The 13219-nt window shown below is 40.1% G+C and overlaps 1 protein-coding gene across 2 annotated transcripts in view; it reads right to left on the bottom strand.

Annotated features, from left to right (window-relative positions):
• CUBN (cubilin) overlaps window positions 1–13219 on the bottom strand; it is a 697556-nt gene that overhangs the window by 502577 nt on the left and 181760 nt on the right. For both annotated transcript variants that reach the window (XM_030199596.1, XM_030199602.1), the window contains exon 23: window positions 2938–3130. In XM_030199596.1, coding sequence (XP_030055456.1) covers window positions 2938–3130 — 193 coding nt within the window. The remainder of the gene's footprint in view (window positions 1–2937; window positions 3131–13219) is intronic.

Below are 13219 nucleotides of genomic sequence, written 5' to 3'. Positions count from 1 at the left end.
CTTAATTAGACTACGAGTCAGTTGATACAATGGCAAAAAGAAGTGGTGACAACCATATAAAAGATAATGATTGACACAAGAGTTCACCAGATGTGGAACTTTATTTCAAGTCCTAATGAATACATAGGGACTCCTGGTATTCACAGATGCCCAACAGACACAGGCCATGTTTTGGTGTAATATGCCTATGTCAGGGGTCCTCACACTGATAATAAAAAGTTCTTATAAGTCTTCAAGCTTCTTTTACATCTATACTTGCACTACCAAAATCCTGGCTTCTAACAAAGACTGCCGACTTGTTGTCATCTGGAACCACTCAATTGGCATGTCAAGTCTGAGGGCACCTGATGCAGGCATATTGGCCTAGATTCAATATATGGCACCTGGAAATTCATATGGAAAGCATTTTCACCTAAGTGTATTCTACAAACTTGCTGCACAGATTATAGAATACGCTGATGGTGGTCTGTGCAACTATATTAGTCACGAGGAATTATGCCAAGTCGAACCTGGTAGAAATCCTGACACCTAAATTAGGCACAGACCAGGTATATATTCTATAACACTACATATAAATTGTCAGAATGCCCACAACCCACTCATTCCACACTGATAGCCATGCCCTCTTTTGACAATGCACCACGTTATAGAATGTGCTTAATGAGTTCTGCACGTATGTTCTAATTAATGACAATTAGTGTTCCTAATTGCTTAACATCCAATTAACAGTGCTGATTGGCTTGTTAACTAATTAGGTTATGCATATTGTTATGGGATCCGCTTGGATTTCCGCACGGAAATGTAAGCGTGATATATAGAATCTGGGGGATTATGCTGAAACATGTCTATGTCAAGCCTCTGTGAATGCCAGGACTTCCCTGTTTACTCATTTGGCCTTGAAATAAAGTTCCATATGTGGTGAACTCCTAAGTCCATCATCTTTTCTACTGGTCATCACTGCTTAATCTTTTTGTCATTTATCCAACTGATATAATTACATTCATAAATTCACTGTTGACCAATATGCCCCAATTTTCATCAATCCGCGTTAATGATGTCTTCGACGAGCAAAAACAATCGAATATTGTCTATGCAAAACCGATCCTCAGCCCCGAGTTCAGTTCACACTGCATACAAGGGGTAATTTTATAAGTGGGTGCCCCCAATACCATGCAATAGCCTGTTCAATAACAGCATCTAGGAGTCCAGATTCTATTACAAAATACTAGCAAGACCCAACATCAACATACCTTACATTTAGACGCCCACGGCTACATCATCCATAGACCTGGCATAACTGCAGGCACCCCAATATGGTAGAGGCGCACGTAACGTGTTGTATTCTGTAAGTTGCACATATAAGTGGCAGCCCCTCTCACGCCCCTCCTATTACCCACCCATAGGGATGCCCCCCTTGCATTAACGCGTCTACCACTTATGCACACCCTTACTAAATTGCACTTAGGTGTTTCACTGCCACTTAGCACATACGTGTACGCTTGCCCATGAAAGTGACAGTATTCTATACACTTATGTATTCCAGGGGCACTTAAATATGGATGCCCTGTTATAGAATTTGCCTCCATATTGGGCTTGTATAGATATTCAATAATTCAATGGATAAAGCCAAACCTCGGGGTGCATCTGACATCTCCCAATATGATCAAAAGCACCAGCAGTTTATATAACATTAGTAACTGGGTTCAGTTCCTCCTGAAGCTCCTTGTGACTCTGGATAAGTAATTTAGGGAATTCATCAAGTAGTGTTAGGCTTTTAAGTTGCGTTAATTGGCCCTTAACGTGACTTAAATGGGCTAATGCCGTTTGACTAAAAATACTGTAGTGATATTTAAGTCACTGTAGGTTACACAGTGATGAGATACAAAATATGCAAATGCATGCTTTGTATCTCATTACCATGCAAATAACCTGACACGACTTGTGGTGATACACCGCAAGTAGTGTTATTGCCCAAAAATCACAGTAGAATGGGATTATTTTACCATCTGGGAGCACTGGGCTGCAAAGCCACAGCCCACTGCTCCCAGGCTTCTGGGCCCTCCCCTGACTTAAGCCTCCCCACTGCAAAAGGGCCGCCCACCCCCACAGGGGTTACCATTAAAAATCATTGGTGATTCAGGAAGGGGGGATCCGGGGGGATCTTCGGAGTTCCGGGGGAGGGAGGGGTATTTAGGGGATTCCTTATATGGAAATATGACCTCTAGCAGTAGTTACATAAGACTACATCTAGGGGCATCACTTTGAAGCTGGCACAGGACTGGACAGGAGTGACTGGGCATTGCTCCTACCAAAGACCCCCCCAGACTTCCAGGATCACTCCAGACCCCCAAATGACCCCCCCCCTGGACCCCTAAAGACCTCCAGACCTCCCCGACAACCAATTATTTTACAGGTAACATCTGTGGGGAGTGGGCAGGCCTTGTGCAGGGGGAGGGGGCAGAAGCATGGCGAGAATCAGATCTGCAGGCCCGGGAGCATCGTGCTGTGGCTTTTTGGCCCAAAGCTCCCAGGCTGCAAAAATAATGTTGCTGGTGAGGTGGCTCACAAGTAGCGTTATTCTTCTAAGACAGGATTCAACAACCTGATGAATTCCCCCCCTTAATCCTTCATTGCCCCAGGTATAATTTAGATTGTGAGCCCACTAGGGACAGAGAAAGTACCTATATATAATATGTAAACCACTTTTGTTGTATCACATAAAGCTGGTATTAAATGCATTAATCATTATAAAAGGCTCATTTTTTCATATTGTTTTTGAGAGGCACAGTCTGTAGTGGTGAGACCACTCTCACAGATAAATTTTGGGTTTTTTTAAGAATGGGGTGAATGTTTATCTTGTATGATGTGTATTTTATAACATCTATAACAAACATATACATAAATGCATTACCCTTACCTCTAATTCTTACAACTTACCTAATTTCTACATAGTCTGCTGTACAAACCGCTGAAAATTTACCCTCCAAGATGAACTGAGTGAAATTTAGCCGAATCTGTTTGTTTGTGCCTACTGTGATCGTATAAATGCACTCACGATTATTGGGATAATTGTTTGGATGGTTTGGGGACGTAAACACACCAGAGGCATCCGTAAAGTCTTCATTGCATGCTTGCAAGGAAAAAAAAAGACAGATGCATTTATTAATATGACTCTTTTTACCAAATACTCTCATTAATAGTGTATGAAACTTTAGATGGTACTGTGTTTATCAATATTCACAGTATAATACATTTCGTATAGTTTTCCTTATATCTGAATGCAAAAATGCTGTATTTAATGGCAAAGCAATGACATGAAATGTTGTGGAATACCATTAACAGTCCAACAGCACAAGCAGGAGAAAAAAGAAACCAAATTACAGAGTAGGGGTGGACCATGGAATTCCACTAAGAGGAGAACTAGAGGAAGTGGATCATAAATCTTTTATAAAACCAGTCATAATAAAAATCCAAAAGTCCAATGTCCAGTCAAAAAGACAATATCAATGTCCACTAGAGGATATTCCAATTCTGGCCGATATTTAGAAGACTTTGGATTGTCTGGGACTGAAGGAGTTGAGTGGAAAACCCACCTGGTTTCTGTTCTCATGAACCTTCTTGGTGAAACATGGTTCCGTGTCGGGAACAGAAATGTTTTTTGTAAAGATCATAATAGTTTTTAGCCTGTATATTTAATGCCAGGACCATTTCTGGTGATCAGATTTTAATATCTGGTGTGTGTGTGTGTGTGGGGGGGGGGGGGGGGGGGGGTTGGCTGGCTTAAACTTAACCGGCCAAGTTAATATTCAGCACTGGCCAGTTAAGTTTACAGCAGACAAAGATAGGACTGCTATTTAGTCAGTCTGATTTGGCCACTAAACTTAGCCAGCGAATCACTGAATACTTGGAGTTAGCTGGTTATATTGCGCAATATAGCTGGTAAACCGCTATGCTCTAAGCACTAATATTCAGCGTAGATAATCAACTATCCCACGCTGAATATTGGCACTTAGACAGTTAAGTGCTATTTAACTAGCCAGGAGCCATTCCCAGCTGGTTAAATAGCGCTGAATATCAGCCGGATTGTGTTTAAAGACCTGACACAGATCTGTGTTTCAGTGTGGACACCTGCTTCAGGGATCACAATATCTAAACATAATTGAACAAGGACATAACAAACAAAAAAGTAGGAACAGATGAATACAAAGGAATTAGCTACAAAAATGATAATTAAAAGTTCATAGATGAATATATGATATATATGATATATACAGCAATATGTACCATAAAGTGTAAAAATATCTCACAAAGCTATCAGACAACAAACATACATATAGATAGTATGAATACTGTGATATTGGGAATACATAAAAAAATAGCCATAAATAAAACCTGAAAGGAGTGAATAAATGATAAAAAGCTCTCAAATGGATAAGAACATAATAGTAGCCATACTGGGTCAGATCAATGGTCCATATAGCCCAGTATCCTGTTTTCCAAACAGTGACCAAGCCAGGTCACAAGTACCTGGCAAGTATTACAAATGTTAAGAAAGCTATTAAATAACATCCATGCACACGAATACAATACAAAATGGAGAATCATATAAATTAATACAAAATCACCATAAAATTCATAGCCAGAAAGAGTAATCTAAATACAATAGGAACCTTTAACGACAATTATAAAAAAAATACACATAAACTTAGGGATAGAGAAAGGACCTGTATACAGGGCTAAATTCTATATAAGGCGTCTGAAAAATCTGTGTAGAATAAATTTCCGCTAAGCGTATTCTATAAGCAGCATCTTAGATTTAGGCATGGCATACAGAATACACTTAGTTGATATATCCCAGTGCCTAGAACTATGCGCATCCATTTATACCAAGGAAAACATGGTGTAAATACCAGCATGTAGATTTGGGCGCAGAGGGGTGTTTTCTATAACAGTGTGCATAAACTTTGGAATGCCCACAAAATGCCCATTTCCCCACCCATAACCATGCCTCTTTTTGGCTCCGCGCATTAGAATTTAGGTGCTGTGCATTACAGAATACGCTTAGCGAGTTATTTGCAAAAATTCTAATTTTTTGCCAATTAGAGCTAATTATTGCATATTAAGTGCTGCTAAAAATGCTGATTTGCTTGTAAGTTACATGTGTTGTTATAGAATATGCTTGGACTTCAGTGCGGAACTCTAGGTGTGATAGAATCCCGAGGATAATGTGTACAGCACTGCGTACATATAATAGTGCTGTAGAAATTATTATTATTAGTAGTAAGCCAATACACATTCAAAATCTCAGCAGAGAAAGGCATACCTGATCAATATAGATAAGAGAATAAAGCTGCAAATCTCAATGTTAGCAAACAAGAGGCAACTGAATAAGATCTGGGCGGGAAAATTATTTAAGCATATGTAAGATGAGATATGGAATAAGGTTAAACAATCCACTTTAAACTGCCCTTAGTATACTGAATTGATTAAAAGAATGTTAGTCATATTCCTCTTAATTCTATAAAAGCTGACAAAAATTATGCATGCAAATTTAGGCAGGTGCCGAATTTGCACATGCAATTTAATTGAATAATGAGCCAATTAGTCCCAATAATTGGATTTTTAACAAGCAATTATTGGTGCTAATTGAAATCAATTAATATGTACATGTGTAAGTTAGGCATGTGATTTGCACCTGAAGTTTATGCGCATTTTGGAAAAAGGGGTATGGAAATGGGAGGGTCATGGGCATTTTGGGGCAGAGCATGGGCATGGATTTGAGTTGTGCATGCAGTTATAGAATAATGGGGTTCTGTGCATACATTTAGGTGGGGCATTTGCATCACGTTTTTGTTGGTGGAAGTGGATGCACCTAAGTTTCTGCGTGACCCCTGTGCTTAAGCACTATTCTATAAACTGCGTTTAACTTTAGGAATGGCTTATAGAATAGCACTTAAGCGTTTTTTTTTCCATACTGATATTTCAGGTATAATTTATAAATTTGACCCCATTAAGAGCATAAAAAATAGATACAGAGTGCAGTGCAAAGGGATTGGGAATAGAGATAGTGTGGAATGCAATAATGTGTATAAAAAACAAATAGAGTGCATTAATGTGTATAACAACATATAGGGGAACACAATTAGCTATTGTAACACCAACAAAATGCCCATTTCCCTGCCCATAACCATGCACCTTTTTGCCTGAGTGCATTTAGGTGCAGTATGTTACAGAATATGCTTAGGAAGTTGTGCGCGTAAATTCTATTTGCCAATTAGTGCACATTATTGCTTGTTAAGTGCTGTTAACAACACTGACTGGCTTGTTAAGCCAATTAGGAGCAATGTTTACAAATGCACACTAGCATTTTTAGCGAATGCTAACCGTGTAGACACCCATGGGAATATTATGAGCATCTTCATTGCTTACACATACTAATTTTTAGTGTGCACTAAAAATGCAAACGTGCCTTTGATAACAGGGCCCTAAGTTACGCACATTGTTATAGAATACAATTGGATTTCATTGTGGAATGCTAGGCGCGCTATATAGAATCCAGGGGAATGGGTGTCTCTGATAGAGTGAATGTCTTGGAATCAGTTTGAGAAATGAAATACGGGGAAGCAAAATACATCAGTAACAGCAGCCCTAGAGGTTTATAATGGCTGCCCATTTATCAGAGAAATTAATTCAAAATGCTACTAATGATTTATAAAATGGTAGGCCTTCCTCATACCTGAGTGCTCAGATTTCTCACCATGTCCCTAACTGAGCCTTCTGTGTGGGGCTCTTTCACTTGATCTCAAGATGAAGAAAGATCAGTGAGAGTTTTTTTTTTTTTTTTTTTGAGTGGTGACTTTGGATAGCTTGATTATTTGCTACTGTTTTCAAAAGGTATTTTTTTTTTAATTTAATTGGTATGTGTATACTCTTTTTATGTGAACAGCCTTGTATCCTTTCACAGAGAAAGACAGTATAACCAAATAATAAATAAAAATTCAAAACTGATGGAACTGTAATTCTGTGACAAGAAAAACAATTACAAGTTTAGAAGAGCAGGAGAACAGAATTTCCTATTGCCAGTTAGGGGCATGGATACTGTATACCTTTTTCTTTTAAGGAAACCTTGACAGATAGTAAGAGACATGTTTGGTAGTAAGATGCCTGAACATTGATGTTTACATCATTTTTATTGAAAAGTAAGTAGAAACAAAACACTAGAGATATTGACAAGCAATACCTCTTGGACCCTTTGCCCTTGTATTCATAAAACTTAAAACACTATTTATGGGGCACTTGACATCAAATCCCTTACTGATAGTATCCTCTCTATGTTTCCACTGGTTAAGGATCTTCTCTATCTCAACGATTCTGCTTCCAGCTTATAACATCTATAAAGGCTTCTTTCCCATGTGTCTTGGTTCACATTTGGCACGAGGAACTGTAGGGTGAATCCTTAAATTTTCAATGGATGTACTTTTGTTCTAAAACAAAGAGAGACCTGGCCATCGAGACTCTAATTACTGTACTTTACATATCATAGAGCAATGTGGACCCCGACTAGACACCATCTCCTAGATTCTATATAGTACACCTAGAGAGCTGTACTGAAATCCAAGCATATTCTATAAGAATGTGTGTAACTTAACAAGCTAATGAGCGCTGATAATAGCACTTAACAAGCAATAATGAGCACTAATTAGCACTGCCAACAAAGATATCCTAACCAGTCCTGAAAATTTTTTAAGTAATAGGAGGAAAAAACCTCAAATTGTAAAGGCACACTCCTAGTGTTGGTATCACCAACTATTGGGAGGACCTTCAAATCATCACAGGTAAAAAACCTCCTTCTTTTTTGTTATTTTACAATTATTAATTTGTTCACTCTATTTAAACAAAAATAACAAACCCGTCTATTTCTAGTACGGGGAAAGGCACTTATCTTATCCAATTTACAGTCAACTTGACACCTTCCACGGCCGTGGAAGGTGTCAAGTTGACTGTAAATTGGATAAGTGCCTAAGCTGAAACTAGCAATTTTGTGGGCAGTTCGGGGGCAGAGTCAGCACTTATCTGGTTAAGTGCTGATATTAGGACCGCATAAAAACACACCACCCAATATCCAAAAAAACTTTAAATGGCTCATTGAAATCGCTTGTCCATGACTAACCAAGAATATTCAATGGCACTTAACTGGTTACTGCCTCTGAGTATTTGTTAGAGAATGACATGGGGACAAAGTTTGTCCCCGTCCCCGTGGATTCTGTGTCCGTCCCCACCCCATCCTCGCGCGTTCTGTCTCCATCTCTGCCCTGTCCCCATGGGCTCTGCCCTCATCTGCAGAAGCCTCGAACACTTATGATTTTATATTTAAATATTTTTATTAAAATATAAAAAGTAACAATGTGCTGTGCAACTGTTGTGTATAAATTACAAATAGAAAACAATAATAACATCGAGCAGCTATAATAACCCTCCCATCACCACCCTCTACCCTTTCAACCCCAACAATAGCTGATTTCTACTACCCCGAGGAATCCTAATCCACCCTGTTAAAATGTCCAGGGGTACCAAATACAACCCGTTCTGTATGCCCTAGAGGGGAGAAATATGCCCTATGAAGCACTGTTATGATTTTTTAATCTGTGGATGAATAAGAAGTCATCAACAATCTCAGGATTCAGTCTAGCCCTCCTGTCTTCCACAGTCCTTCCTGAAATAGAAGAGGTCTTCTTAGAAGATATGCTGGTAGCAGGAATGTACAGGATCCCCCATGCATTGCTAGTTGTGGCCAGCATGTTTGCTTGTTTTTCCAAACAATCAAAATATTGTTGTCTGCATCACTCAAACATAAATAACAGTCCAGTTCATTAACAGGCTTCAAAGTAGAAAATGACATGGGGACAAAGTTTATCCCCGTCCCCGTGGGCTGTGTCCCCATCCCCGCCCCATCCCTATGGGATCTGTCCCACAGTTTAGTGCAGGTCCCCGTCTCCATGTCATTCTCTAGTATTTGTGGTTAGCACCTGAGCCGAAACCAGCCGATATTCAGACCTTAACCACATAAGATAACCACACAAATTGGGCTGCATAAAAAGCAGTCCTATCTTTAAGAAGTTAATCCCATGCAGTTAAGAGATGTATATTGCACTTAACTGCATAAATTGTAGCGGTCAACATACAACTGGATTTTTTAAAATTTTTATTTATTTTTTTATGGACTAGCATTAAATATCTGGGAATACAGTCAGCAGAAGACAAATATACTGGCCACCGCCAGCTGAATATGGATCCATTGTGGTAGAACGTAAAGGAAAAGTTAGCACCAGTAGGCTGGTCTGGCGACCTGCATAAGACTATTGTAATTTGATACAGGTACTCAGTTAAAAGAATTCTTTACTTGTTTATTAGGATATTCATTTTTTTCTTTTTGTCACTCTTGTATTGTCATTATTTGATGCAATAATCATTTATTATACTGCTTTTGGATTCTTTAAATAAAAGTTTGTTGAACCACACTACTTACACACTATTTACACCATAACTGCCAAGGCCTCCTACTCTACACCTCCTCCCCACCCCCATAACTAATCATCTATCAACCTCCTATGAACTACAATCTACCATCCACCATCCAGTGAACAGTTCCCCCCACAGCCCAATCACTAGCCATACTTCTCTATTTTCTCTTCCCCTCTCATTCCTAGCCACAGCCTTCTGTCATCAACCCCATAGTACCAGTTACAATCACCTAAAAATACTCAGAACCAGTTGCACACATTTGTTTGTAGTGCCTGTGTATATGTCTCTTACATTTCCAGAAACATGGACCCAGGCCTCCCAGACCGCAATGAGCCAAGGCACTCCATATACATTAAAACGAGAAGTACATTCCTCAAGCTCCAGTAAGAGGGTGCTACAGGGCTGTTCTAGACTGAAAAAATATTCTTCTTTCCCATATGAACTGCCTTCGAAACAAAAAAAACTTGGCCTCCCCTTTTGTCACACATAAAGAGCTTGTGTCAGTCATCAAACATTACCCCCCCAGAGTCCATCCTCAGCTCCTGCAATTTATCACTCCTCCCAGGAACCATTGAATCTGCTTTCAATATTGCTGCACCACAGCATAATACCAAAAGACAAACTCCAAAGCATCACCTCCAGCCTTACAGTTACCACAGGTGTCCATGGGACAAAGCCAGCCTGACAGGCCTTAATCTTCAAAAAGCAGGCACTAAGTATTATTTTACAATGTATTTCCCTGAACTGCACATTCAGCGCTACAGCCAGGTCACTAGCTACACTGGAGACAATCAATCTTTACTCATTTTGCAGCCACCTTTACATAATGGGGATACCTGTCAATATTTAAATCCTCTTTTGCAGTCTTGTTACAGTGAGACTACTCTCAGGGCCTGAAGCCATCACATCCTGAATAATGGCCTTGTGTCCTCCAAGAGCACCTTCTGACTCATGGACATTATATAATGCCATAACAGGAGGAACTCCAACAACTCATTCCCAACATAAATCAACATTCTCTTGCATGGACTCATCTTCCTGAAGTAGTTATCCTATTGTCAACATTTCTTGCTACCTCCAACTTGGAACACTGGAAAGTCCATACAAGGTTAAAAATCCACCTTTCCCTGGAACAGTAAAAACCCATACTCCCCACCTCTGCCCTAAGGCCTATACATTTATTTTTGTTACATTTGTACCCTGTGCTTTCCCACTCATGGCAGGCTCAATGTGGCTTACATGAGGCAATGAAGGATTAAGTGACTTACCCAGGGTCACAAGGAGCTGCCTGTGCCTGAAGTGGGAATTGAACTCAGTTCCTCAGGACCAAAGTTCACCACCCTAACCACTAGGCCACTCCGTTTAAAAGACAACAGATATCAATGTACTAAACAAAGCGAAGCAAATAGTATTCTGCACGTAAAAACACAAAACAGTGCATACTGTGTGTGATGTCACTTACCCCCCTATTTACTAAGCCACACTAGTGGCTGCTGTGTGCTAATGCCGACACACCCCATTCACTTTGAATGGGCTGTGTCAGCATTGCTGCAGGGCTTATTAAATGGGGGGGGGGGGGGTATTGTTTTGCACGTTAGCATGTAAAGTGTCATTTGCAAAGTTTCATTTGCAAATAATACACCTTTGCACAAACTGTGAGCAGCTCTGATGCAAAACCATGCAAAGCAACTATTAGTACTTAATAAAACAAGACAATAAATTGGCTGCATGGACCTACTCTAGCAAAAATAAACAAACAACAACAAAAAAATCCCAAAACAAAATAAAACTACTCTTCTATGAGGTGTTACAATTTTGTGACATTTCATATACATAAACCTCATTATATTATATTTAACCTGGTTTATTTTCAATACTACTCCCAGTAGAAGAATTCTGTGCCTGCCACAAATAGTAACAACATTTTTCTCAGTTTAGTACACTGGCCTCATTGTCAGAAAGAATTCTTTCCAGGGAATTAGAGAGGATCTGGCTACAATACTGAAAAGGATAAGGAAAGACGAGATGTAAACCCGAAAAAGGGCCCAAATATTCCCCATTATTTTGGGTGCCAGAGGCCTGATTAAAAGGAATTTCCAGGCACATCTGGATAAATTGCCTTAACATGTTACATCTTATTAATGCCAGAAACAACCTCTCACTGGCATGATGCAAGCACAATAGTGAGCATTAGCAGTAAATTTGAAAGACTGAGATCATACTCCACATACCCTGGCTTAGGAATGAGGTTCATTACTGTCATGGTATGCACAAAACTAATGAATCTATAATTACTCCAAACTTACTATCTGATAATATTACAAACCCTATTACTATGCAGGCTGTAATTCAAATCTTCATTACACAGTCTCCATACTTGTCAAATATGGAAAGGGAGAAAAAAAACTTCAGAAGCTCAGCTACTTCATTAAAATCTTTAGATATAAGTCTTATCGCTGAGCAGCTTCCTCATGAGTCAGAAAAAACTCCCTTATCCAATTTATTTTTACAATTTTTGATAATTATACATTTTTTGAACTTCTCCATGTGCAATACAAAACAAACTCAGGGGGTCTTTTCCGTAGGTATGCTGGCGTTTTTAGCATGCGTTAAACATAGGCGTGAGCTAAACACTAAAGACGCCCATAGGAATACATGGGTGTCTTTAGCATTTAGTATACGCCTATTTTTAACGCTCGCTAAAAACGCCAGCATGCCTAAGTAAAAGACCCTCTCAGATTTTTATATCCAGTGGTCCTTTTACAAAGGCACGCTAGTGTTTTTAGCACATCCTATATAATAATTCTCACCACCAACGTTCTAATCTGGGACTACCTGTGTCCGTGGCTCCTGAAGTTGCTGAGCTAGGCTCCATAGCCAGGATGACATCACTAACAGCTGATTCCCAGGCAGGGGGAGGAGTAGGGAAACATGCGCATTTCCCTACTCCTCCCCCTGCCTGAGAATCAGCTGTCAGTGTGCCGAAGTGGCAGGGAGCGGCGCATCAAAAAACTACAAGCGCGGCACTACAGAACCCCCCCCCCCACGGCGCATGACCCAACCCCCCCAGCACATCAAACACCCCCCTCCCCCCACCTGAAGCTCATCTACACCCCCCCCCCCCGGCGCATCAAACCTCATCGCCACCCGCAGATGCCAGTAGTAACACTGTCCAGTCGCTGCTGCTTCTCCTATTGAGCAGCAGCGGCCGCTACAAAAAGAAAAGAAGCGATCAATGTTTTAAAACCTAGCCCAAATCATTCGCAAATGCCCGAGTCTTACAATGCAGTCTCTGCAGCCGCTCCTCCTCTCGCCTGTCACGTCACTGCGCTGACTCTGTCTCTATCACATACACACACACTCACACATTCAATCTCTCTCTCTCACACAGTCACTCTCACACACACACTCTCTCAAATATACACACTCCGAGGAAAACCTTGCTAGCGCCCGTTTCATTTATGTCAGAAACGGGCCTTTTTTACTAGTTCTAAAAATAAGCCTGTGCTAAACGCTAGAGATGCCTATATATTCCTATGGGTGACTCTAGTGGTTAGTGTATGCTAATGATTAGCACGCGCTAAAAATGCTACCACACCTTTGTAAAAGACCCCTCCCCCCCAGTTAGTTGAATGAGGCTTTAAGGGCACGCAAAAATGAAAAACAATTGATATAGAAATCTGAGCTTATTTTGTAT

This window comes from Microcaecilia unicolor, chromosome 1, assembly GCF_901765095.1.
Source record: "Microcaecilia unicolor chromosome 1, aMicUni1.1, whole genome shotgun sequence".
NCBI classification, from domain to species: Eukaryota; Metazoa; Chordata; class Amphibia; order Gymnophiona; family Siphonopidae; genus Microcaecilia; species Microcaecilia unicolor.
This window is presented reverse-complemented; position numbering and strand designations above follow the sequence as displayed.